The sequence below is a fragment of the Catharus ustulatus genome, unplaced genomic scaffold (genome assembly GCF_009819885.2).
Source record: "Catharus ustulatus isolate bCatUst1 unplaced genomic scaffold, bCatUst1.pri.v2 scaffold_121_arrow_ctg1, whole genome shotgun sequence".
NCBI classification, from domain to species: domain Eukaryota; kingdom Metazoa; phylum Chordata; class Aves; order Passeriformes; family Turdidae; genus Catharus; species Catharus ustulatus.
This window is the reverse complement of record NW_024879467.1, coordinates 26797-52146: the sequence shown is the minus strand read 5'-3', so window position 1 is coordinate 52146 and position 25350 is coordinate 26797. Positions and strand designations below refer to the sequence as shown.

The 25350-nt window shown below is 55.4% G+C and overlaps 3 protein-coding genes across 3 annotated transcripts in view; 1 reads left to right on the top strand and 2 right to left on the bottom strand.

The window, feature by feature from the left end:
• Nucleotides 1-805: 805 nt before the first annotated feature.
• MED29 (mediator complex subunit 29) lies at nt 806-6851 on the bottom strand. The gene is made up of 5 exons (XM_033086728.1): nt 6636-6851; nt 5356-5414; nt 4566-4650; nt 2713-2967; nt 806-848 (listed from the first exon to the last, which is right to left on the bottom strand). Exons 1-4 carry the CDS (start codon nt 6849-6851, stop codon nt 2737-2739), a joined length of 591 nt encoding a protein of 196 aa, XP_032942619.1. The 3' UTR covers nt 806-848; nt 2713-2736.
• A 22-nt stretch (nt 6852-6873) lies between these two features.
• Nucleotides 6874-24163, top strand: PAF1 (PAF1 homolog, Paf1/RNA polymerase II complex component; the record flags this gene model as incomplete). Its single annotated transcript, XM_033086730.1, has 11 exons — nt 6874-6978; nt 7213-7242; nt 7791-7883; nt 8988-9109; nt 12414-12480; nt 14238-14339; nt 17169-17274; nt 17944-18012; nt 19772-19875; nt 21212-21328; nt 24016-24163. Coding segments are annotated over exons 1-11 (1008 nt in total), but the record flags the coding sequence as incomplete, so codon positions are not given.
• A 696-nt stretch (nt 24164-24859) lies between these two features.
• Nucleotides 24860-25350, bottom strand: part of LOC117011367 (protein Smaug homolog 2-like) — a 19169-nt gene continuing 18678 nt past the window's right edge. The window contains 1 exon segment of the mRNA XM_033086726.2: nt 24860-24894. Within this exon segment, the coding sequence (XP_032942617.1) occupies nt 24860-24894 (35 nt within the window).

Below are 25350 nucleotides of genomic sequence, written 5' to 3'. Positions count from 1 at the left end.
GGCTGAGGCCGCCCTGAGGGGGCTGAGGCCGCCCTGAGGGCTCCGCGCCGCTCCCGCCGCCGCCTCCCGCGGCCTGGGCTGCCTGTGCCGCTCCCGCTGCCGCTCCCGCTCGCCCCGCTGCCGGGCCTGTCGCGGTTCCCGGTTTTCCCGCTCCTGTCGCGATTCCTGGGCCCGGTCGCGATTCGCGGTCCCGAACCCGCGGCCGCTCCGCGTCGCTCTGGGTCTCGCGGGACTTCCCGCGCTCCGTCTCGCGAGACTTCGCGCCCTCCCTCTCGCGAGACTTCCCGCCCTACCTCTCGCGAGACTTCGCGGCTTTGGACGGCGGCTCGCGAGGGCCAAAACGCGTGCGCGATTTTTTCTTTTTTTTTTTTTTCCTTTTTTCTTTTTTTTTTTTAGTGGTGTGACGTCACCTTCGCAGGCCGTGACGTCACGGCGAATCCTCGCCAACCCCCCCCCTCCTCTCCCCGGCTCTTTCCCACGCGACATCACGCACAGAAAGCCTGAGAGCCGACATCACAAAACACAAGTTTATTTACCAAAAAACAGAACGCTTTACCCCAAAACTCCCGAACTCAGCACGCCCCATCCCCTCCCCAATGACAACCGTGATGCTCTGCTGGGACCGCACTCAATGCCCAGGAACACCCAGGACCTCCCCAGGACCCCTCCAGGAAGGGATTTGTGATCCCCAAAACCCCCAGGACCCCTCCAGGAGGGGATTTGTGACCCCAAAACCCCCAGGACCCCTCCAGGAGGGGATTTGTGATCCCAAACCCCCCAGACCGCGGCTCAACCCCTCCTCTCCCACCCCCCCAACCCCCCCTGCCCGCTCTGGGGAGGGGTCCCAGGGCTCTGGACCCCCCAAAACCCCCAGGACCCCTCCAGAACCAGAGGATTTGTGACCCCAAAACCAGAGGATTTGTGACCCCAAAAACCCCCAGGACCCCTCCAGGAGGGGATTTATGACCCCAAAACCCCCAGGACCCCTCCAGGAGGGGATTTGTGACCCCAGACCCAGAGGATTTGTGATCCCCAAAACCCCCAGGACCCCTCCAGGAAGGGATTTGTGACCCCAAATCCCCCAGACCCCGGCTCAACCCCTCCTCTCCCACCCCCCCAACCCCCCCCTGACCACTCTGGGGAGGGGTCCCAGGGCTCTGCACCCCCCCAAAACCCCCAGGACCCCTCCAGGAGGGGATTTGTGACCCCAAAACCCCCAGGACCTCTCCAGAACCAGAGGATTTGTGACCCCAAAAACCCCCAGGACCCCTCCAGGAGGGGATTTGTGATCCCCAAAACCCCCAGGACCCCTCCAAACCCAGAGGATTTGTGATCCCCAAACCCCCAGGACCCCTCCAGGAGGGGATTTGTGATCCCAAAACCCCCAGGACCCCTCCAGGACCAGAGGATTTGTGATCCCAAACCCCCCAGAACCCCTCCAGGAGGGGATTTGTGACCCCAAAACCCCCTGGACCCCTCCAGAACCAGAGGATTTGTGACCCCAAAACCAGAGGATTTCTGATCCCCAAACCCCCAGGACCCCTCCAGGAGGGGATTTCTGATCCCAAAACCCCCAGACCCCGGGCCAACCCCTCCTCCCACACCCCCTCCATCCCCCCCAACCGCTCTGGGGAGGGGTCTCAGGGCTCTGCACCCCCCCAAACCCCCAGGACCCCTCCAAACCCAGAGGATTTGTGATCCCAAACCCCCAGGACCCCTCCAGGAAGGGATTTCTGACCCCAAACCCCCCAGACCCCGGGCCAACCCCTCCTCTCCCACCCCCCCAACCCCCCCTGACCGCTCTGGGGAGGGGTCCCAGGGCTCTGGACCCCCCAAAACCCCCAGGACCCTTCCAGAACCAGAGGATTTGTGATCCCCAAAACCCCCAGGACTCCTCCAGGAGGGGATTTGTGATCCTCAAACCCAGAGAATTTCTGATCCCCAAACCCCCAGGACCCCTCCAGGAAGGGATTTCTGATCCCAAACCCCCCAAACCCCGGCTCAACCCCTCCTCTCCCACCCCCCCAACCCCCCCTGACCGCTCTGGGGAGGGGTCCCAGGGCTCTGGACCCCCCAAAACCCCAGGACCCCTCCAGAACCAGAGGATTTCTGATCCCCAAACCCCCAGGACCTCTCCAGGAGGGGATTTGTGACCCCAAAAACCCCAGGACCCCTCCAGGAGGGGATTTGTGATCCTCAAACCCAGAGAATTTCTGATCCCCAAAACCCCCAGGACCCCTCCAGGAGAGGATTTGTGACCCCAAAACCCCCAGGACCCCTCCAAACCCAGAGGATTTGTGACCTCAAAACCCCCAGGACCCCTCCAGGAGGGGATTTGTGACCTCAAAACCCCCAGGACCCCTCCAAACCCAGAGGATTTGTGATCCCCAAACCCCCAGGACCCCTCCAGGAGGGGATTTGTGACCCCAAAACCCCCTGGACCCCTCCAGAACCAGACGATTTGTGATCCCCAAAACCCCAGGACCCCTCCAGGAGGGGATTTGTGACCCCAAAAACCCCCAGGACCCCTCCAGGAGGGGATTTGTGATCCCAGACCCAGAGGATTTGTGATCCCCAAACCCCCAGGACCCCTCCAGGAGGGGATTTGTGACCCCAAAACCCCCAGGACCCCTCCAGGAGAGGATTTGTGATCCCAAACCCCCCAGACCCCGGGCCAACCCCTCCTCTCCCACCCCCCCAGCCCCCCCCCAGGGCTCAGGACCCCCCCAGAGCCCCTCAGGGCCCCCCTGGCGGGGGCAGCTTGCCCGTGATCTTGTTGGTGCCCTCGAGCAGGGCGTTGTGGATGTCCTTGGCGCCCGCGATCTGCGCCTTGATCAGGGGCAGGTACTGGGTGTAGGGCAGGGTCTCGGCCCCGGGACCCCCCTCGCCCTTGGGGGCCGCGGGCACCAGCGCCGGGGCGTGCTTGGCGCTGTCGAAGCTCTGGGACAGGCACTCGTGGGCCAGGCGCTGGGGAGGGACATGGGGGGGTCACACGGGGGGGTTTGGGGGGGTTTGGGGGGGCCTAGAGGGGGTTTGGGGGGTCTAGAGGGCGTTTGGGGGGATTTGGGGGGCTTAGAGGGGTTTGTGAGGGGGCTTGAGGGGTCTTGAGAGGATTTTGGGGGGATTGTGAGGGGTCTTGGGGGATTTTGGGGACCTAGAGGGGGTTTGGGGGGCTTGTGAAGGGTCTTCAGGGGGTTTGGGGAGGGGTGGGAGGGGGTTTAGAGGGGATTTGGAGGGATTTGGGGGGGTTTAGAGGGAGTTTGGGGGGCTGGGAGGGGGATTTGAGGGGATTTTGGGGGGCCTAGAGGGGGTTTGGGGGGGTTGTGAAGGGGCTTAGAGGGAATTTGGGGGGATTTGGGGGGTCTAGAGGGGGTTTGGGGGGTTTAGAGGGGGTTTGAAGGGATTTTGAGGGGGTTGTGAGGGGGTTTGAGGGGATTTGGGGGTCCTAGAGGGGGCTTAGAGGGGGTTTGGGGGGGTTTAGAGGGGGTTTGGGGGGATTGGGAGGGGTCTTGAGGAGGTTTGGGGGGACTTGGGGGGCCTTAGAGGGGGTTTGAAGGGGTTTGGGGGATGTGGGAGGGGGTTTGAAGGGTCTTGAGGGAATTTAGGGGGTTTTGGAAGGGGATCTGGGGTGAATTTAGAGGGGTTTGGGGTTTATTTTTGGGTTATTTTGGGTTATTTTGGGTTATTTTGGGTTATTTTGGGTTATTTTGGGTTATTTTTAGGTTATTTTGGGGTTGTTTTTGGGGGTCTCTCACCAGGCACAGCTCCAGCTGGTCACACAGGGGAGGTTTTGGGTTATTTTTGGGTTATTATGGGTTATTTTGAGGTTATTTTGGGGTTATTTTGGGTTATTTTGGGTTATTTTCAGTTATTCTGGGTTATTTTGGGTTATTTTGGGGTTGTTTTGGGTTATTTTGGGGTTATTTTGGGTTATTTTGGGTTATTTTTGGGTTATTTTGGGTTATTTTGGGTTATTTTTGGGTTATTTTGGGTTATTTTGGGTTATTTTGGGTTATTTTTGGGTTATTTTGGGTTATTTTGGGTTATTTTGGGTTATTTTTGGGGTCTCTCACCAGGCACAGCTCCAGGTGGTCGCACAGGGGAGGTTTGGGTTATTTTTGGGTTATTTTGGGTTATTTTTGGGGTTGTTTTGGGTTATTTTGGGTTATTTTGGGTTATTTTTAGGTTATTTTGGGTTATTTTGGGGTTATTTTGGGTTATTTTGGGTTATTTTGGGGGTCTCTCACCAGGCACAGCTCCAGCTGGTCACACAGGGGGAGGTTTTGGGTTATTTTTGGGTTATTTTGGGTTATTTTTGGGTTATTTTGGGTTATTTTGGGTTATTATGGGTTATTTTTGGGTTATTTTGGGTTATTTTGGGTTATTTTGGGGTTGTTTTGGGGGTCTCTCACCAGGCACAGCTCCAGCTGGTCGCACAGGGGTTGTTTGGGGTTATTTTGGGTTATTTTGGATTATTTTGGGTTATTTTTGGGTTGTTTTGGGTTATTTTGGGTTATTTTGGGGTTATTTTGGGTTATTTTGGGGTTGTTTTGGGGGTCTCTCACCAGGCACAGCTCCAGCTGGTCGCACAGGGCGTAGAACTCCTCCAGGCTCTTGTCAAAGCGCTGCAGGACCCCGTCAGCGCTCTTCCTGCGGGGAACTGGTGAGACTGGGAGGGACTGGGAGGGACTGGGGGGCACTGGGGGGGCACTGGGAGGGACTGGGAGGGACTGGGGGGGAACTGGGAGGGACTGGGGGGGACTGGGGGGCACTGGGGGGGACTGGGGGGGCACTGGGAGGGACTGGGGGGACACTGGGAGGGACTGGGGGGGACTGGGGGGCACTGGGGGGCACTGGGAGGGACTGGGAGGGACTGGGAGGGACTGGGAGGAACTGGGGGGGCAGTGAGGGGGAACTGGGAGGGACTGGGGGGCACTGGGGGGAACTGGGAGGGAACTGGGAGGGAACTGGGAGGGACTGGGGGGCACTGGGGGGGAACTGGGGGGCACTGAGGGGCACTGGGGGAGCACTGGGGGGGCACTGGGGGGAACTGGGAGGGACTGGGAGGGAACTGGGAGGGACTGGGGGGACACTGGGAGGGCACTGCGGGGCACTGGGAGGGAACTGGGAGGGACTGGGGGGGACTGAGGGGGCACTGGGGGGCACTGGGTGTCACTGGGAGGGACTGGGGGGCACTGGGGGGCACTGGGGGGAACTGGGAGGGAACTGGGAGGGAACTGGGAGGAACTGGGAGGGAACTGGGGGGCACTGAGGGGCACTGGGGGAGCACTGGGAGGGACTGGGGGGAACTGGGAGGAACTGGGGGGGCACTGGGGGGCACTGGGGGGCACTCACTGTCCGTTGTCGATGTTGGAGTTCTGCACCAGGTTCTGAGCCGCCACTTTCATCAGGGTCTGGGGGACATGGAGGGGTCACAGGGGTCACGGGGGGTCACAGGGGTCAGGGGGACCCTGACCAGGCCCCCCCAGAGCCCCCAGCCCCAGGAAATGTCCGGCACAGGGCGGTGGGCACGGCCTGAGGGCCCAGGGACACCCCCGGAGCCTCCCGAGGGAGGGACCCCCAAAATTCCGGGGGACCCCCACTGGACACACCCCCTTCAGCAAGCCACGCCCCTTCCTGCGGCAAACCCCGCCCCCTCCCTGCGACAAACCCCGCCTCTTTTCTGCGGCAAACCCCGCCCCTTCTCTGCGGCAAACTCCGCCCTCTCCCTGCGGCAAACCCCGCCCCTTCTCTGCGGTAAACCCCGCCCCTTCTCTGCGGCGAACCCCGCCCCTTCCCTGCGGCAAATCCCGCCCTCTTCCTGCGGCAAACTCCGCCCTCTCCCTGCGGCAAACCCCGCCCCTTTCCTGTGGCAAACCACGCCCCTTCCCTGCGGCAAACCCCGCCCTTTCCCGGCGGCAAACCCCGCCCCTTCCCGGCGGCAAACCCCGCCCCTTCCCGGCGGCAAACCCCGCCCTTTCCCGGCGGCAAACCCCGCCCTTTCCCGGCGGCAAACCCCGCCCTCTGCCTGCGGTAAACCCCGCCTCCTCCCGGCGGCAAACCCCGCCTCCTCCCGGCGGCAAACCCCGCCCCTTCCCTGCGGCAAACCCCGCCTCCTCCCGGCGGCAAACTCCGCCTCTTCTCTGCGGCAAACCCCGCCCATTTCATGCGGCAAACCCCGCCCCTTCTCTGCGGCAAACCCCGCCCTCTCCCAGCGGCAAACCCCGCCTCTTCTCTGCGGCAAACCCCGCCCCTTCCCGGCGGCAAACCCCGCCCTTTTCCTGCGGTAAACCCCACCCCTTATCTGCGGCAAACCCCGCCCTTTTCCTGCGGTAAACCCCGCCCCTTATCTGCGGCAAACCCCGCCCTTTTCCTGCGGCAAACCCCACCCCTTATCTGCGGCAAACCCCGCCCCTTCCCGGCGGCAAACCCCGCCCTCTCCCAGCGGCAAACCCCGCCTCCTCCCGGCGGCAAACTCCGCCTCTTCTCTGCGGCAAACCCCGCCCTCTGTCCGCGGCAAACCCCGCCTTCTCCCTGCGGCAAACCACGCCCTCTCCCTGCGGCAAACTCCGCCCCTTATCTGCTGTAAACCCCGCCCCTTCCCGGCGGCAAACCCCGCCCGAGGCCCCGCCCACCTGCAGGCTCTCCTTCAGCTGTGGCAGCAGCAGCCGGAAACGCTGCACGGGATCAAAATCCTGCGCCTGCGCCGCCGCCGCCTGCGCGGGGAGCGCGGGGCCCTGCGCGGCCCCGGGGGGCGGCCCCGGCCCCGCTCCGGGCCCCGCTGCCGGCCCCGCGGGCGCTGAGGGAGGCCCCGGGCCCGGCCCTGCCGGAGGCGGCGGCGCCGCCGCCATGTTTGCTGTGACTTCCGGCGCGCAGCGGAAGTGACGCAATCGCGAGGCGCCGCGCATGCGCGCAGCCGCCGGCAGACATGGCGCCCACCATCCAGACGCAGGCGCAGCGCGATGAGCCGGGACACCGGTAACGGCCGTGACGTCACGCCCGTGACGTCAGCACGCGTCACGCAGAGCCGGGGGGGGCACCCGCGGGGGCGGGGGGTGGGTGGGGGTTCCCCCGTGACGTCACGAACGCGGTGGGGGGCCAATAACGGCGTTTTCCGTGACGTCACGGGGGCGTTTTGGGGGTCCCCGGTGACGTCACGGGGGCGTTTTGGGGGTCCCCGGTGACGTCATGACGAGCCCCCCCTCCCCTCAGGCCGAGCTCGCACCGGACCCTCCCCGAGAGGTGAGTGGGGGGGATTTGGGGGGGATTTTGGGGGGGAATTTGGGGGTCCCAGCCCCGATTTTGGGGGTCCCAGCCCCGATTTTGGGGGTCCCTGCCCCGATTTTGGGCGTCCCAGCCCCGATTTTGGGGTCCCTGTCCCGATTTTGGGGGTCCCAGCCCCCATTTTGGGGGTCCCTGTCCCGATTTTGGGCGTCCCAGCTCCGATTTTGGGTGTCCCAGCCCCCATTTTGGGGTCCCAGCCCAGATTTTGGGGGTTCCAGCCCCGATTTTGGGGGGTCCCTGTCCCGATTTTGGGGTTCCCTGTCCCGATTTTGGGGTTCCCTGTCCCGATTTTGGGGTCCCTGCCCCGATTTTGGGGGTCCCAGCCCCCATTTTTGGGTCCCAGCCCCGATTTTGGGGGTCCCAGCCCCGATTTTGCGGGTCCCTGTCCCGATTTTGGGGGTCCCTGCCCCGATTTTGGGGGGAAATTTGGGGTTCCCAGCCCCGATTTTGGGGCCCCGCGGGGTTCGGGACCCCCGGCCCGGGACCCCTGAGCCGCCCCCCCGCAGGTCCGGGATCGTTTGCCGGGTCAAGTTCTGCAACAGCCTCCCGGACATCCCCTTCGACCCCAAGTTCATCACGTACCCCTTCGACCAGAGCAGGTCCGGGGGGGTCTGGGGGGTCCGGGGGGGTCTGGGGTGTTTTTGGGGTTGATTTCGGGGGTCTGGGGGGGTCTGGGGCTGATTCTGGGGCGGTTTTTGGGGTGTTTTTGGGTGTTTCTGGGCTGATTTCAGGGTGGTTTTGGGGTGGTTTTTGGGATGATCCCGGTGTTTTTGGGGTTGATTTTGGGGTTGATTTTAGGGCTGATCCCGGGGAATTTGGGGCTGATTTCGGGGTGTCTTTAGGGCGGATTTTAGGGTATTTTTGGGGTGGTTTTGGGGCGGGTTTTGGGGTGTTTGTGGGGTGGTTTTTGGGGCTGATCTTAGGGCTGATCCCGGGGAATTTGGGGCTGATATCGAGGTGGGTTTGGGGCAGTTTTGAGGTGGTTTTGGAGCTGATTTCGGGGTGTCTTTGGGGCTGATTTTAGGGTGTTTTTGGGGTGGTTTTGGGGCTGATTTCGGGGTGTTTTTTGGGATGATCCCTTTGGTTTTGGGGCGGTTTTTGGGCTGATTTTGGGGTGGATTTGGGACTGATTTTGGGGCGGTTTTTGGGGTGGTTTTGGGGCTGATTTCGGGGTGGTTTTGGGCTGTTTCTGGAGCTGATTTCGGGGTGGTTTTGGGGTGGTTTCTGGGTGTCTCTGGGACTGATTTTGGGGTGGTTTTTGGGATGATTATGGGGTGTGTTTGGGTCTGATTTCGGGATGATTTTGGGGTGGTTTTGGGGCGGTTTTAGGGATGTTTCTGGGTCTGATTTCGAAGTGGTTTTAGGATGGTTTTTGGGGCGTTTTTTGGGGTGTTTTTGGAGCTGATTTTGGGTTGGTTTTGGGGTGGTTTTTGGTGTTTTTGGGGCTGATTTTGGGGCAGTTTTTGGACTGGTTTTGGGGTGATTTTGGGGTGTCTCTGGGGTGTCTCTGTGTTTGATTTTGGGTCAGTTTCTGGGGCAGTTTTTGGGGCTGTTTCTGGGATGTTTCTGGGGTAGTTTTTGGGTCAGTTTTGTGTTGTTTTTTGGCTGTCTCTGTCTGATTTTGGGGCTGATTTCAGGGTAGTTTTTGGGTCAGTTTTTGTGTTGTTTTTTGGCTGTCTCTGTTGCTGATTTCGCCCCCCCAGGTTTGTCCAGTACAAAGCCACGTCCCTGGAGAAGCAGCACAAGCACGACCTGCTGACCGAGCCGGACCTGGGGGTGACCATCGACCTGATCAACCCGGATACTTACAGGATTGACCCTGGGGGTGAGCCCAAACTGCCCCAAAATCACCTCAAAATAATCCCAAAATAATCCCAAAATAATCCTGGGACTGACCCCAAACCCTGACTGACCTCATCAACCCCGACACGTACAGGATCGACCCCGGGGGTGAGCCCAAACCACCTAGAAATGTCCCTAAAATAACCCCAAAATAATCCAGGGACTGACCCCAAACCCTGACTGACCTCATTAACCCGGACACGTACAGGATTGACCCTGGGGGTGAGCTAAAATCACCCAAAATATCCCCAAAATCACCCCAAAATCATCCCAAAATAACCCCAAAATAACCCCAAAATAACCCCAAAATCACCTCAAAATAATCCCAAAATAATCCTGGGACTGACCCCAAACCCTGAGTGACCTCATCAACCCGGACACGTACAGGATTGACCCTGGGGGTGAGCTAAAATCATCCAAAATAACCCCAAAATCACCCCAAAATCATCCCAAAATAACCCCACAATAATTTTGGGACTGACCCCAAGCCCTGACTGACCTCATCAACCCGGACACGTACAGGATTGACCCTGGGGGTGAGCTAAAATCACCCAAAATCACCTCAAAATCACCCTGGGAACGTCTCTAAAATCACCCCAAAATAACCCAGGGAATATTCCCAAAATCACCCCAAAATCATCTGAGAATGTCCCCGAAAATCACCTGGGGATGGCCCCAAAATCACCTTAAAATCACCACGGGACTGTCCCCAAAATCACCCCAAAATCACCTGGGAACATCCCCAAATCCTGACTGATCTCATCAACCCCGACACGTACAGGATTGACCCTGGGGGTGAGCTAAAATCACCCAAAATAACCCCAAAATCACCCTGGGAACGTCTCTAAAATCATCCCAGAATAATCCAGGGAACATTCCCAAAATCACCCCAAAATCATCTGAGAATGTCCCCGAAAATCACCTGAGGATGGCCCCAAAATCACCTTAAAATCACCACGGGACTGTCCCCAAAATCACCCCAAAATCACCTGGGAACATCCACAAAGCCCTGAGTGACCTCATCAACCCGGACACGTACAGGATCGACCCTGGGGGTGAGCTGAAATCACCCAAAATAACCCAAAAATAATCCTGGGTCTGACCCCAAACTCTGAGTGACCTCATCAACCCCGACACGTACAGGATTGACCCTGGGGGTGAGCTAAAATCACCCAAATTCACCCCAAAATCACCTCAAAATAATCCCAAAATAATCCCAAAATAATCCTGGGATTGTCTCCAAACCCTGACTGACCTCATCAACCCGGACACGTACAGGATTGACCCCGGGGGTGAGCTAAAATCACCCCAAAATAACCTCAAAATAATCCCAAAATAATCCTGGGAACATCCACAAAGCCCTGACTGACCTCATCAACCCCGACACGTACAGGATTGACCCCGGGGGTGAGCCCAAACTGCCCCAAAATAACCCCAAAATAATCCCAAAATAACCCTGGGACTGACCCCAAACCCTGAGTGACCTCATCAACCCGGATACGTACAGGATTGACCCTGGGGGTGAGCTGGAATCACCCAAAATCACCCCAAAATAATCCCAAAATGACCCAGGGACTGACCCCAAACCCTGAGTGACCTCATCAACTCCGACACGTACAGGATTGACCCTGGGGGTGAGCTAAAATCACCCAAAATAACCTCAAAATCACCCCAAAATCATCCCAAAATAACCCCAAAATAATCCTGGGTCTGACCCCAAACTCTGACTGACCTCATCAACCCGGACACGTACAGGATTGACCCCGGGGGTGAGCTGGAATCACCTGGGAATGTCCCTAAAATAACCCCAGGGGTGAGCCCAAAACCGCCTGGGGATGGCCCCAAAATCACCCGGGGAACATCCCCAAAATCAGCCCAGGACTGTCCCCAAAATCACCCCAAAATCACCATGGCACTGTCCCCAAAATCACCTGGGAATGTCCCCAAACCCCGACACGTACCGGATTGACCCCGGGGGCGAGTGCAAAACCAGCTGGGAATGGCCCTGAAACCACCCCAAAATCACCCCAAAATAACCTGGGGAACATCCCCAGAATCACCTGGGAGTGTCCCCAAGCCCCGACACAGGATTGACCCCGGTTGTGAGCCTGAAATCACCGGGGACTGTCCCTGAAACCGCCTGGGAATGTCTCTGAAATCACCTGGGAACGTCCCCAGAATCACCTGGGACTGTCCCCAAAATCACCTGGGAATGACCCCAAAATCACCTGGGACTGTCCCTGAAACAGGCTGGGGATGTCCCCAAAATCACCCTGGGGGTGAGCCCTAAACCACCTGGGAATGGCCCCAAAATCACCTGGGGATGTCCCCAAAATCACCCCAAAATCACCTGTGAACATGTCCAGAATCACCCCAGGAACATCACGAGAATCACCCCAAAATCACCTGGGATTGTCCCCAAAATCACCGGGGAATGGCCCCAAAATCACCGGGGAATGGCCCCAAAATAACCCTGGGAATGTCCCTGAAACTGGCTGGGGATGTCCCCAAAATCACTACGGGGGTGAGCCCTAAACCGCCTGGGAATGGCCCCAAAATCACCCCAAAATCACCTGTGAACATGTCCAGAATCACCCCAGGAACATCACGAGAATCACCCCAAAATCACCTGGGACTGTCCCCAAAATCACCGGGGACTGTCCCCAAAATCACCGGGGAATGGCCCCAAAATAACCCTGGGAATGTCCCAGAAACTGGCTGGGGATGGCCCCAAAATCACCCCGGGGGTGAGCCCTAAACCACCTGGGAACGTCCCAAAAATCACCCCAAAATCACCTGGGAATGTGCCTGGAACCACCCCAAAATCACCATGGGAACATGCCCAGAATCACCCCAAAATAACCCTGGGACTGTCCCCAAAATCATCCCAAAATCACCTGAGAATGTCCCCAGTTCTGGGTGTTTCCACCCCAATTTTGGTGTTTTTGTCCCCAATTTCGGTGTTTCCACCCCAATTTGGGTATTTTCTCCCCAATTTGGGGTATTCTCTCCCCAATTTTGTTGTTTTTTCCCCAGTTTTTGGTGTTTTTTCACCCCAATTTTGGTGGTTTTTTCCCCCCAATTTTGTTGTTTTCTCCCCAATTTTGGTGTTTTATTACCCAATTTCAGTGGTTTTGCCCCAATTTTGGTGTTTGTATGCCAGTTTCGGTGTTTTTTCCCCAATTTTGGTGTTCTCTCCCCAATTCTGGGTGTTTTTCCCCACAATTTTGTTGTTTTTTCCCCAATTTTGGTGTTTTCACCCCAATTTCTGCGCTCTCTCCCCCCAGTGCTGCTGGACCCCGCTGACGAGAAGCTGCTGGAGGAGGAGATCCAGGCCCCCACCAGCTCCAAGAGGTGAAACCAAACGGGACCCAAAATCATCCAGACAGAACCCAAAAATCATCCAGAACCAAAAACCCTGAAATCACCCAGAGAGAACCCAAAAATCATCCAGAACCAAAATCTCCGAAATCATCTAGAGTGAGCCCCAAAAATCACCCAGAACCAAAAACCCCGAAAATCACCCAGAGTGAGCCCCAAAATCACACAGAGCCCCAAAAATCACCCAGAACTAAAAACCCCAAAATCACTCAGAACCAAAAACCACCCAGAGTGAGCCCCAAAATCACCCAGAGCTCCGAAAATCACCCAGAGCCAAAAACCCCAAAATCACCAAAAACCCCAAAATCACCCAGAGGGAGCTCAAAATCACCCGGAGCCCCAAAATCATCCAGAACTAAAAACCCCAAAAATCAGCCAGGGCCCCAAAAACCCAAAATCAGCCAGAACCCCAAAATCAGCCGGAGCCCCAAAAACCCAAAATCACCCAGAGCCCCAAAATCAGCCAGAACTAAACACCCCAAAAATCATCCATAACCAAAAACCCCAGAAATCAGCCAGAGCCCCAAAATCAGCCAGAAGCAAAAACCCCAAAACTACCCAGAGAGAACCCAAAAATCATCCAGAACCTAAAACCCTGAAATCATCCAGAGTGAGCCCCAAAAATGACCCAGAGAGAACCCAAAAATGACCCAGAACCCCAAAATCTCCCAGAGTGAGCCCAAAACCCCAAAAATCATCCAGGGGAAACCCCAAAATCATCCAGAACCCTAAAATCATCTAGAACCAAAAACCCCAAAATCAGCCACAGCCCCAAAATCACCCAGAGCCCAGAGCCCCAAAAATCATCCAGAGGAAGCCTCAAAATCACCCAGAACCAAAAACCCCAAAATCATCCAGAGTGAGCCCCAAAATCTCCCAGAGTGAGCCCAAAACCCCAAAAATCATCCAGAGGAAACCCCAAAATCAGCCAGAGCCCCAAAATCACCCAGAACCAAAAACCCCAAAATCACCCAGAGCCCCAAACCCACCCCAGGGTGTCCCACAAACCCCAGCCCATCTTGGGGTCCCCCAGCTCCCTTTTGGGTTCTGCCAGCCCCATTTTGGGGTCCCCAATCCCCCCAATCCCCGTTTTGGGGTCCCCCAGGTCACAGCAGCTTTGGGGATCTCTCCAGCCCCGTTTTAGGGTCCCCAATCTCCCCCAATCCCCCCAAACCCGATTTTTGGGGTGCCCAGGTCCCAGCAGCTCTGAGGATCCCCCCAGCCCCATTTTTGGGGTCTCCAATCCCCAATTTTGGGGTCCCCAATCCCCCCCAGCCCTATTCTGGGGTCCCAAACCCCCTTTGGGGTCTCTCCAATCCCCTTTTTTGGGGTCCCCAATCCCCCCCAGGTCCCAGCAGCTTTGGGGATCCCCCAGCCCTATTTTGGGGTCCCCAATCCTCCCCAATCCCCCCCAGGTCCCAGCAGCTCTGGGGATCTCTCCAACCCCATTTTGGGGTCCCCCAGCCCCATTTTGGGGTCCCCAATCTCCCCAATCCCCATTTTGGGGTCCCCCAGGTCCCAGCAGCTCTGGGGATCCCAAACCCCCTGAGTTTCCCCCATCCCCTTTGGGGTCCCAAACCCCCTTTTGGGGTCCCCCCAAACCCCTTTTGGGGTCTCCAATCCCCTTTTTGGGGTCCCCAATCCCCCCCAGGTCCCAGCAGCTTTGGGGATCCCCCCAAACCCCCTTTGGGGTCCCCCCAATCCCTCCATCTCATTTTTGGGGTCCCCAGGTCGCAGCAGCACGCCAAGGTGGTGCCCTGGATGCGCAAGACCGAGTACATCAGCACCGAGTTCAACCGCTACGGGGTGTCCAACGAGAAACCCGAGGTCAAGTGAGTCAGGAAGGGAACTGGGAGAACTGGGGATACTGGGATTGGGGAACTGGGGGAACTGGGATTGGGATTGGGGTCTGGGTTCAACCGATACGGGGTGTCCAACGAGAAACCCGAGGTCAAGTGAGTGACTGGGGGAACTGGGGAAACTGGGGGAACTGGGATTGGGGTTTGGGGGACTGGGGGGACTGGGATTGGGGTTTGGGGGAAATGGGATTGGGGGAACTGGGATTGGGGTTTGGGTTCAACCGCTGCGGGGTGTCCAACGAGAAACCCGAGGTCAAGTGAGTGACTGGGGAAACTGGGGATACTGGGAGAACTGGGATTGGGGTTTGGGGGAACTGGGGTGACTGGGGAAACTGGGATTGGGGTTTGGGGATTGGGGACTGGGATTGGGGATTGGGGGAACTGGGATTGGGACTGGGATTGGGGTTTGGGTTCAACCGCTACGGGGTGTCCAACGAGAAACCCGAGGTCAAGTGAGTGACTGGGGGAACTGGGGGGACTGGGGGAACTGGGATTGGGGAAACTGGGGGGACTGGGGAAACTGGGATTGGGGTTCGGGTTCAACCGATACGGGGTGTCCAACGAGAAACCCGAGGTCAAGTGAGTGAGGGGGGAAACTGGGGGAACTGGGGGGACTGGGAGAACTGGGGGGACTGGGAGAACTGGGATTGGGGTTTGGGATTGGGGTTCAACCGCTGCGGGGTGTCCAACGAGAAACCCGAGGTCAAGTGAGTCAGGGAAACTGGGGAAACTGGGAGAACTGGGGGGACTGGGGGGACTGGGATTGGGGTTTGGGGGGACTGGGATTGGGGGAACTGGGGAAACTGAACTGGAACTAGGGGAACTGAACTGGAACTGGGGGAACTGGGATTGGGGTCTGGGATTGGGGTTCAACCGCTACGGGGTGTCCAACGAGAAACCCGAGGTCAAGTGAGTGAGGGGGGGAACTGGGGAGACTGGGGGAACTGGGATTGGGGTTTGGGGATTGGGGATTGGGATTGGGGAAACTGGGGGGACTGGGAGAACTGAACTGGGACTGGGGGAACTGGGATTGGGGTCTGGGTTCAACCGCTACGGGGTGTCCAACGAGAAACCCGAGGTCAAGTGAGTGACTGGGGGAACTGGGAGAACTGGGGGGACTGGGATTGGGGTTTGGGGTTTGGGGTGATTTTTAGGGGGATTTTTGCCATGTAATTGTGAGGGTGGTTTGGGGTAATTTTGTTGGGGGTTTTGGGGAGGTTTTAGGGAGTGTTTTTGGGGTGGTTTTGGGGAGTGGTTTTGGGGTGACTTTGGGAGTGTCTCTGGGGTGACCCTGTGAGGTTTTGGGTAGTGTTTTTGGGGAGGTTTTTGGGGTGTTTTTGGGTATTTTGGGGTATTTTTTGGTGTGACCCCGTGCCCCCTGGCAGAATCGGGGTATCAGAAAATTTTGGGGTGGTTTGGGAGTGTTTTTTGGGTGACCCTGGGGTGGTTTTGGGTATTTTTTGGGGTGTTTTTGGTTCTGGGATGACTCTGGCCCCCTGTCAGGACTGGGGTGTCAGTGAAGCAGCAATTCACAGAGGAGGAGATTTGGGGTGGTTTTGGGGATTTTTTGGGTATTTTTTTGGGGATGTTTTGGGTATTTTTTGGGGTGTTTTTTGGGGTGACCCCGTGCCCCTTTTCAGGATTGGGGTGTCAGTAAAACAACAATTCACAGAAGAGGAGATCTGGGGCAGGTTTGGGTATTTTTTGGGGTGGTTTTTGGGGTGACCCTGCCCCCTTTGCAGGATTGGAGTGTCAGTAAAGCAGCAGTTCACAGAGGAGGAGATTTGGGGTGGTTTGGGGATTTTTTGGGTATTTTTTGGGATGTTTTTGGATATTTTTTGGGGTGACCCTGACTCCCTTTCAGGATTGGGGTGTCAGTGAAGCAGCAATTCACAGAGGAAGAGATTTGGGGTGGTCTGGGTATTTTTGGGGGACTTTTTGGGTATTTTTTGGGGTGGTTCTGGGTTGGTTTGAGGTGACCCCCTGCCCCCTTTCACCCCTGTCAGGATTGGGGTGTCAGTAAAACAGCAATTCACAGAAGAGGAGATTTGGGGTGGTTTGGGGATTTTTTGGGATGTTTTTGGATATTTTTTGGGGTGACCCCATGTTCCCTGTCAGGATTGGGCTGTCAGTAAAACAGCAATTCACAGAAGAGGAGATTTGGGGTGGTTTGGGGATTTTTTGGGTATTTTTTTGGGATTTTTTTGGGATTTTTTGGGGATATTTTGGGATGTTTTTGGGGATGTTTTGGTGTGACCCCGTGCCCTTTTACAGGATTGGGGTGTCAGTAAAGCAGCAGTTCACAGAGGAGGAGATTTGGGGTGGTTTGGGGATTTTTTGGGTATTTTTTGGGATGTTTTTGGATATTTTTTGGTGTGACCCCCTGCCCTTTTTCAGGATTGGGGTGTCAGTAAAACAGCAATTCACAGAGGAAGAGATTTGGGGTGGTTTGGGGATTTTTTGGGGGATTTTTTTGGGGTGACCCTGTGGTGTTTTTGGGGTGTTTTTGGGTATTTTTTGGGGTGACCCCCTGCCCCTTTCCAGGATTGGGGTGTCAGTGAAGCAGCAGTTCACAGAAGAGGAGATTTGGGGTGGTTTGGGGATTTTTTTGGGATATTTTTGGGGTGGTTTTTGGGGTGACCCCGTGCCCCTTTCCAGGATTGGGGTGTCAGTAAAGCAGCAGTTCACAGAGGAGGAGATTTGGGGTGGTTTGGGGATTTTTTGGGTATTTTTTTGGGGATGTTTTGGGGATGTTTTGGGTATTTTTTGGGGATGTTTTGGTGTGACTTTGCCCTTTTTCAGGATTGGGGTGTCAGTAAAACAACAGTTCACAGAAGAAGAGATCTACAAGGACAGGGACAGCCAGATCAGCGCCATCGAGAAAACCTTCGAGGACGCGCAGAAGGCGGTGGGGAGGGGCTGGGGGGATTGGGGAGGGGCTGGGGAGGGGCTGGGGGGGGGCTGGGGGGGATTTTGGGGGGTTTGGGGGGAATTTTGGGGGGGATTGGGGAGGATTTTGGGGATTTTGGGGAATTTTGAGGGATTTTAGGGCAGGATTTTGGGAGATTTTGGGGGATTTTGGGGGGATTTTGGGGGGATTTTCGGGGGGATTTCAGGGGGATTTGGGGGATTTTGGGGGGGATTTGGGGGGTCTGGGCTCCTGTTTGGGGGGCTGGGGGTCACCTCAGGGGATCTCTGGGGAGGGGCTCAGCTCCTTATGGGGCAAATTTGGGTGATTTTGGGGCATTTTGGGGAGAATTTTGGAGGATTTGGGGGGGATTTTGGGGAGGATTTTGGGGATTTTGGGGAGGATTTTGGGGGATTTTGGGGATTTTGGGGGAGGATTTTGGGGGGTTTTAGGGCAGGATTTTGGGGAGGATTTTGGGGGGGATTTTAGGGAGGATTTTGGGGGATTTTAGGGCAGGATTTTAGGAAGGATTTTTGGAAGGATTTTGAGGAGGATTTTGGGGAGGATTTTGGGTGGGATTTTGGGGGGGATTTTGAAGAGGATTTTGGGGGGTTTTAGGGCAGGATTTTGGGGTTTCTGGGGGTCCCTGAGCCCCCTGTCCCCCCCCAGATCACCCAGCACTACAGCAAGCCCCGGGTGACCCCCCTGGAGGTGATGCCCGTGTTCCCCGACTTCAAGGTGGGTTTGGGGACCCCTCTGGGTTTGGGGACCCCTCCCTGGGTTTGGGGACCCCTCCCCAGGTTTGGGGACCCCTCCCCTCCCCTCTGCCCCCAAATCCCCCCATTTCCCACCCCCCAATTTGTTCCCATTGCCTCCCTGCTCCTGATCCCCCTCCCCAACCCGTTTTTTTCTTGTTTTTCCCCATTTCTCCATTTTTTTTCTCTTCTTTCCCCATTTTTCCCTTTTTTTCTCTCCGTTTCCCCATTTTCCCCTCCCATTTTCCCCTCTTCTTTCCCTACTTTTCCCATTTTTTCCCCCATTTTTCTCTCCTTTCCCCATTTTTCTCTCCATTTCCCCATTTCTGTATTTTCTCATTTTATCTTTCTCCATTTCCCCTTTTTGTCTTTCATTTCTCCATTTTTTGTCTCCCATTTCCCCATTTTCCCCTCCTCTTTCCACGTTTTTCTTTCCTCTTTCCCCATTTTCTTTTTCCATTTGCCCATTTTCCTTTCTCTTTCTCCATTTCTCTTTCCCATTTCCCCATTTTTTTCTCTTTTTCCCATTTTTCTCTCCATTTCCCCATTTCTCTATTTTCTCATTTTATCTTTCTCCATTTCCCCTTTTTTGTCTCCCGTTTCTCCAATTTTTTCTCTCTATTTCCCCATTTCCCCCTTCTCTTTCCACGTTTTTCTCTCCTCTTTCCCCATTTTCTTTTTCCATTTGCCCATTTTCCTTTCTCTTTCTCCATTTTTCTTTCCCATTTCCCCATTTTTTTCTCTTTTTCCCCTTTTTCTCTCTTTTTCACCATTTTTTCTCTCCATTTTTCACCATTTTTCCCCCCCAGATGTGGATCAACCCCTGTGCCCAGGCGATTTCTCTCCCATTTCCCCATTTTTTCTGTCAATTTTTCACCATTTTTTCTCCTTTTTCCCCATTTTTTCCCCAGATGTGGATCAACCCCTGTGCCCAGGTGCTTTTTTTCCCATTTTGTCTCCCATTTTCACCATTTTTGCCCATTTTCTCTTTGTTTTCCCCAGATGTGGATCAACCCCTGTGCCCAGGGGATTTCTCTCCCATTTCCCCATTTTTTCTCTCCATTTTTGCCCATTTTTCACCATTTTTTATCTTTTTTGCCCATTTTTTCCCCATTTCTCCCCCCCAGATGTGGATCAACCCCTGTGCCCAGCTGATTTCTGTCCCATTTTTCACCATTTTTTATCTTTTTTTGCCCATTTTCTCTCTGTTTTTCCCCAGATGTGGATCAACCCCTGTGCCCAGGCGATTTCTCTCCATTTTTCTGTCTCTTTTTCACCATTTTTCCCCATTTTTTCCCCATTTTTTGCCCCAGATGTGGATCAACCCCTGTGCCCAGGTGATTTCTGTCCCATTTTTCACCATTTTTTCTCTATTTTTGCCCATTTTTTATCTCTTTTCCCCCAGATGTGGATCAACCCCTGTGCCCAGCTGATTTTTTTCCCATTTTTCCCCATTTTTTCCCCAGATGTGGATCAACCCCTGTGCCCAGGTGATTTCTGTCCCATTTTTCACCATTTTTTCTCTATTTTTGCCCATTTTTTATCTCTTTTCCCCCCAGATGTGGATCAACCCCTGTGCCCAGGTGATTTCTCTCCATTTTTTCTCTCCATTTTTACCATTTTTCACCATTTTCTCTGTGTTTTTCCCCAGATGTGGATCAACCCCTGTGCCCAGGGGATTTTTTTCCCATTTTTCACCATTTTTTCTCTCTTTTTCACCATTTTTTATCTCTTTTTCCCAGATGTGGATCAACCCCTGTGCCCAGGTGATCTTTGACTCGGACCCGGCTCCCAAGGACACCTCGGGGTTGGCGGCGCTGGAGATGATGTCCCAGGCCATGATCAGGTCTGGGCCCCCAAAAACACCAAAAACACCAAAAAAAAACCCCAAAAAATCCCCGAAAAAACAAAAAAACCCCCCCAAAAAACAAAAAAACCACAAAAAAACCCCAAAAAAACCCCAAAAAACCCCAAACCCCCAAAAACACCTTGAAAAAAACAAAAAAAACACCCCAAAAAACCTCCCCAAAACCCTCCCCAAAAACCTCCCCAAAAATCCCCCAAAAAATCCCCAAAAAATCCCCAAAAAAACCCAAAAAAATCCCCCAAAAAAACTCCAAAAAAACCCCAAAAAATCCCCCCCAAAAAACCCAAAAACCAACCCAACAAAACCCAAAAAAACCCCCCAAAAAACCCCTCGAAAAACCCCCAAAAAACCCTCAAAAAAACCCCAAAAACACTCCCCAAAAAAAAACCAAAAAATCCCCCAAAACCCCCCAAAAAACCCCAAAAAAAACCGCCAAAAAACCCCCCTAAAAACCCCAAAAATCTCCAAAAAAACCCCCCAAAAAAACCTCAAAAAACCCCCAAAACCACCCAAAAAAACCCCAAAAAAACCCCCAAAACCCCTACAAAAAAACAAAAAAAATCCAAAAACCCCCAAAAAATCCCCCCAAAAAAACCCAAAAAAAACCCAAAAAAATACCCCAAAAAACCAAAAAACCCCAAAAAACCCTCAAAAAACCCCCAACCCCCCCAAAAAAACCTCAAAAAACCAAAACACCCCAAAAAAACCAAAAAAAAACCCAAAAAACCCCAAAAATCCTCAACCCTCCCCCCCAAAAAAAACCACAAAAACCCCTGAAAAACCCCCCAAAAAACCCCAAAAACTCCTTGAAAAAACCCAAAAAAAGCCCCAAAAACCCCTTGAAAAAACAAAAAAAACAAAAAAAACCACCCCAAAAACCTCCCAAAAAAACCCAAAAAAAACCCCAAAAACCCCTCGAATAAACCCAAAAAAAAACCCCAAAAAACCAAAAAAACCAAAAAAAAACCCCAAAAAATCCCCAAAACACCCCCAAAACACTCCCAAAAAAAACCCAAAAACCCCCAAAAACTCCTCGAATAAACCCAAAAAAACCCCCAAAAAACCCAAAAAAAACCCCCAAACCCCCCCAAAAAAACCCCAAAAACCCCCAAACCCCCCAAAAAAACCCCAAAAATCCCAACCCTGAACCCCAAAAAAAACCCCAAAAAACCCCCAAAAAAACCCCAAAAAAAACCAAAAACCCCTCAAAAAAACCAAAAAAACCCCCAAAAAAACCCCAAAAGAGCCCCAAAAAAACCCCAAAAAAACCCAAAAAATCCCCAAAAACCCCAAACCCACCCCAAACACCGTTTAGGGGGATGATGGACGAGGAGGGGAACCAGTTTGTGGCGTATTTCCTGCCCGTGGAGGAGACGCTGAGGAAAAGGAAACGGGACCAGGAGGAGGACGTGGACTACGCCCCCGAGGACGTGTGAGGGACCCCAAAAACGGGGAGGGGACCCCAAAAATGGGGGAGGGACACCCCAAAAACGGGGAGGGGATCCCAAAAATTGGGGAGGGGACCCCAAAAAATGGGGAGGGGACCCCAAAAACCTGCTGGGGGAACCCAAAAAATGGGGAGGGGACACCAAAAAATGGGGGGGGACACCCCAAAAAACGGGGGGAAACTCAAAAATTGGGGGAGAACCCCAAAACCAGAGAGAACCTCAAACCTGGGGGTGGACCCCAAAATCTTGGGGAATCCAAAATCTGGGGGGATCCGAAAAATTGGGGGGATCCCAAAAACTGGGGGGGAACTCAAAACCAGGGGGGGAATCCCAAAAAACGGGGGGAAATCCCAAACCTGGAAGGGACCCTGGAAACCTGGGGAGGACCCCAAAAATGGGGAGAACCCCAAAAACGGGGAGGGGACCCCAAAAAACTGAGGGGGGAAACCCCAAAATCTAGGGGGGATCCCAAAAATTGGGGGGATCCCAAAATCTGGGGGAGGAACTCCAAAATTTGGGGGGGGAATTCAAAATCTGGGGAAGATCCCAAACCTGGAGGGGACCCCAAAAATTGGGGGGGAACTCAAAATCTGGGGGAGACCCCAAAAAATGGGGAGATCCCAAAAACGGGAGGAGCCCAAAAATGGGGGGGGGAAGCCCAAAAATGGGGGAGGGGATCCCACAAATCTGAGGGGGGAAACCCCAAAATCTAGAGGGGATCCCAAAAATTGGGGAGAGCCCAAAATCTGGGGGAGGAACTCCAAAATTTGGGGGGGAATTCAAAATCTGGGGAAGACCCCAAAATCTAGAGGGGGACCATAAAATCTGGGGGGGGTCCCAAAAATGGGGAGGGGGACACCAAAAACGGGGAGGGGACCCCAAAAAACTGAGGGGGAAACTCAAAAATTGGTGGAGAACCCCAAAAACTGGAGGGGACACAAAAATGGGGGAGGAACCTCAAAAACTGGGGGGGGAACCCCAAATCTGGGGAGGAACTCAAAACCAGGGGGGACCCCAAAAATTGGGGAGAGACCCAAAATTGGAGGAGAAACCAAAAATGGGGGGAGACCAAAAAATGGGGGGGGAGACCCCAAAATTTGGGGGAACCCGAAAAAACTGGGGGAGATCCCAAAACTGGGGAGACCTCAAATTCTGGGAGGGACCCCAAAATTTGGGGGAGAACTCAAAATCTGGGAGGGAACCTCAAAAATTGGGGAGAACCCAAAAACAGGAGGGGACCCAAAAACTGGGGAGAAACCCTAAAAATGGGGGAGACCCCAAAATTTGGGGGGAACTCAAAACCTGGAGGGGAACCCCAAATCTGGGGGAGGAACCCAAAAAACGGGGAGGGGAACCCAAAATCTGAGAGGGACCCTAAATCTGGGGGGGATCCCAAAAACTGGGGAGAACCCCAAAATCCAGGGGGAACTCAAAATCTGGGGGAGACCCCAAAAAATGGGGAGATCCCAAAAACGGGAGGAGCCCAAAACTGGGTGGGGGGGGGGAGCCCAAAAATGGGGGAGAACCCAAAAACGGGGAGGGGACCCCAAAAAACTGAGGGGGAAACTCAAAAATTGGGGGAGAACCCCAAAAACTGGAGGGGACACAAAAATGGGAGGAACCTCAAAAACTGGGAGGGAATCCCAAAAAACTGGGGGAGATCCCAAATCTGGGAGGGACCTCAAATCTGAGGGGAACCCCAAAAACGGGGGAGACCCCAAAATCTAGGGGGGATCCCAAAAATTGGGGGGGATCCCAAATCTGGGGAGGAACTCAAAACCAGGGGGGACCCCAAAAATTGGGGAGAACCCAAAATTGGAGGAGAACCCAAAAATGGGGGGAGACCAAAAAATGGGGGGGGAGACCCCAAAATTTGGGGGAACCCCAAAAACGGGGGGAGATCCCAAAAATTGGGGGAGAACCCAAAAACTGGGAGGGACCCCAAAAAAGGAGGGGAACTCAAACCTGGGGGGGACCCCGAAATCTGAGGCAGTCCCAGGAAAATCCTAAAACTAACGGAGAAATTTAGGATTTTACTGGGACCCTGGGATTTCCCTGGGAAACGAAGAAATCCGGGGAATCCTGGGGGGGAGTTTGGGGGGTCCTGGGGGCTCTGGGGGGGCTTTTGGGGCCCTGGGGGGGTTTTTGGGGCCCTGGGGGGGTTTTGGGTCTGGGGGTTCCCGTCTGGGGCCGTTCTGGGGTCCCAAACCCGACGCTCCCGGAGCTCTGTGAGGTTTTGGGACAGAAATCCGAGATTTTGGGGGGAGTTTTTGGGGCAGAAATCCGGGATTTTGGGAGGAGTTTTTGGGGCGGAAATTTGGGATTTGGGGAGGATTTGGGGCAGAAATCCGGGATTTTGGGGCGGATTTTGGGGCAGAAATTTGGGATTTTGGGGAGAAGTTTTTGGGGCAGAAATCCGGGATTTTCTGGGGCAGAAATCCGGGATTTTGGGGAGGATTCGGAGCAGAAATCCGGGAATTTTGGGGGAGTTTTTGGGTCAGAAATCCGGAATTTTGGGGAGGATTTGGGGCAGAAATTCGGAATTTTCGGGGGGATTTTTTGGGGCAGAAATCCGGGATTTTGGGGGGGATTTTGGGTCAGAAATTCGGGATTTTGGGGCGGATTTTGGGGGTCCCCCGGCCCTCCCCGAGCCCCCCGGGACCCCCCCCAGGTACGATTACAAGATCGCCCGCGAGTACAACTGGAACGTGAAGAACAAGGCGAGCAAAGGCTACGAGGAGAATTATTTCTTCATCTTCCGCGAGGGCGACGGCGTCTACTACAATGAACTGGAGACCCGGTGGGGAACTGGGAGGGACTGGGAGGGAACTGGGAGGGACTGGGATGGGACTGGGAGGGGACTGGGAGGGACTGGGAGGGACTGGGAGGCACTGGGAGGGGATTGGGAGGGACTGGGAGGGACTGGGAGGGGACTGGGATGGGACTGGGAGGGACTGGGGGGGGATTGGGGGGCACTGGGAGGGACTGGGAGGGACTGGGGGGGACTGGGAGGGGACTGGGAGGGACTGGGAGGGACTGGGAGGGACTGGGATGGGACTGGGAGGGGCTGGGAGGGACTGGGAGGGACTGGGATGGGACTGGGAGGGACTGGGAGGGACTGGGAGAGACTGGGAGGGACTGGGAGGGACTGGGAGGGGATTGGGAGGGACTGGGATGGACTGGGAGGGACTGGGAGGGGTCTGGGAGGGACTGGGGGGGACTGGGGGGGACTGGGATGGGACTGGGAGGGACTGGGAGGGGACTGGGAGGGACTGGGATGGGACTGGGAGGGGACTGGGAGGGACTGGGGGGGACTGGGAGGGACTGGGGGGGACTGGGAGGGATTGGGGGACACTGGGAGGCACTGGGGAACTGTCCAGGTCTGGGGGCAACTGGGGAATCGTTCAGATCAGGACTGGGGGCACTGGGAAACTGTCCAGGGAGGGACTGGGGGAACTGGGAGGGAACTGGGAGCTGCCCCAAGTTGCTCTTGGGGGTGCTGGGAGATTTTCTGGTCAGTACTGGGGGCACTGGGAGGCACTGGGGGACACTGGGGAAGCATCCATGTCAGGACTGGGGGCACTGGGGGGTACTGGGAGGGACTGGGAGGCACTGGGGGGGTCCAGGTCAGGACTGGGAGCACTGGGAGGGACTGGGGGGCACTGGGGGGGGGTCTGGGGGGTCTGGGGAACCGTCCAGGTCCGGACTGGGGGAACTGGGAGGGACTGGGGCGGGTCTGGGGGATCGTCCAGGTCAGGACTGGGGGCACTGGGAGGGACTGGGGGGTCCCTGAGGGGTCTGGGGGGTCCCTGGGGGGGCACTGGGGGGGGTCCAGGTCAGGACTGGGAGCACTGGGAGAGACTGGGAGGGACTGGGAGCTGCCCCAAGTCGCTCTTGGGGATGCTGGGAAATTTTCCAGTCAGTACTGGGGGCACTGGTTGGGTCTGGGGGGGTCCTGAGGGGTCTGGGGGGGTCCCTGGGGATTTGGGGAGCCCCCGGGGGTCCC

Coding starts and splice junctions, on each gene's coding strand:
- MED29 (XM_033086728.1), bottom strand. CDS start 6,851: ATGGCGGCGGCGCCGCCGCCTCCGGCAGGGCCGGGCCCGGGGCCTCCC. Junction 4,651..5,355: donor TCCAACATCGACAACGGACA/GTGAGTGCCCCC, acceptor AGTTCCCCGCAG/GAAGAGCGCTGACGGGGTCC. Junction 2,968..4,565: donor ACCAGCTGGAGCTGTGCCTG/GTGAGAGACCCC, acceptor GTCCCTCCCCAG/CGCCTGGCCCACGAGTGCCT.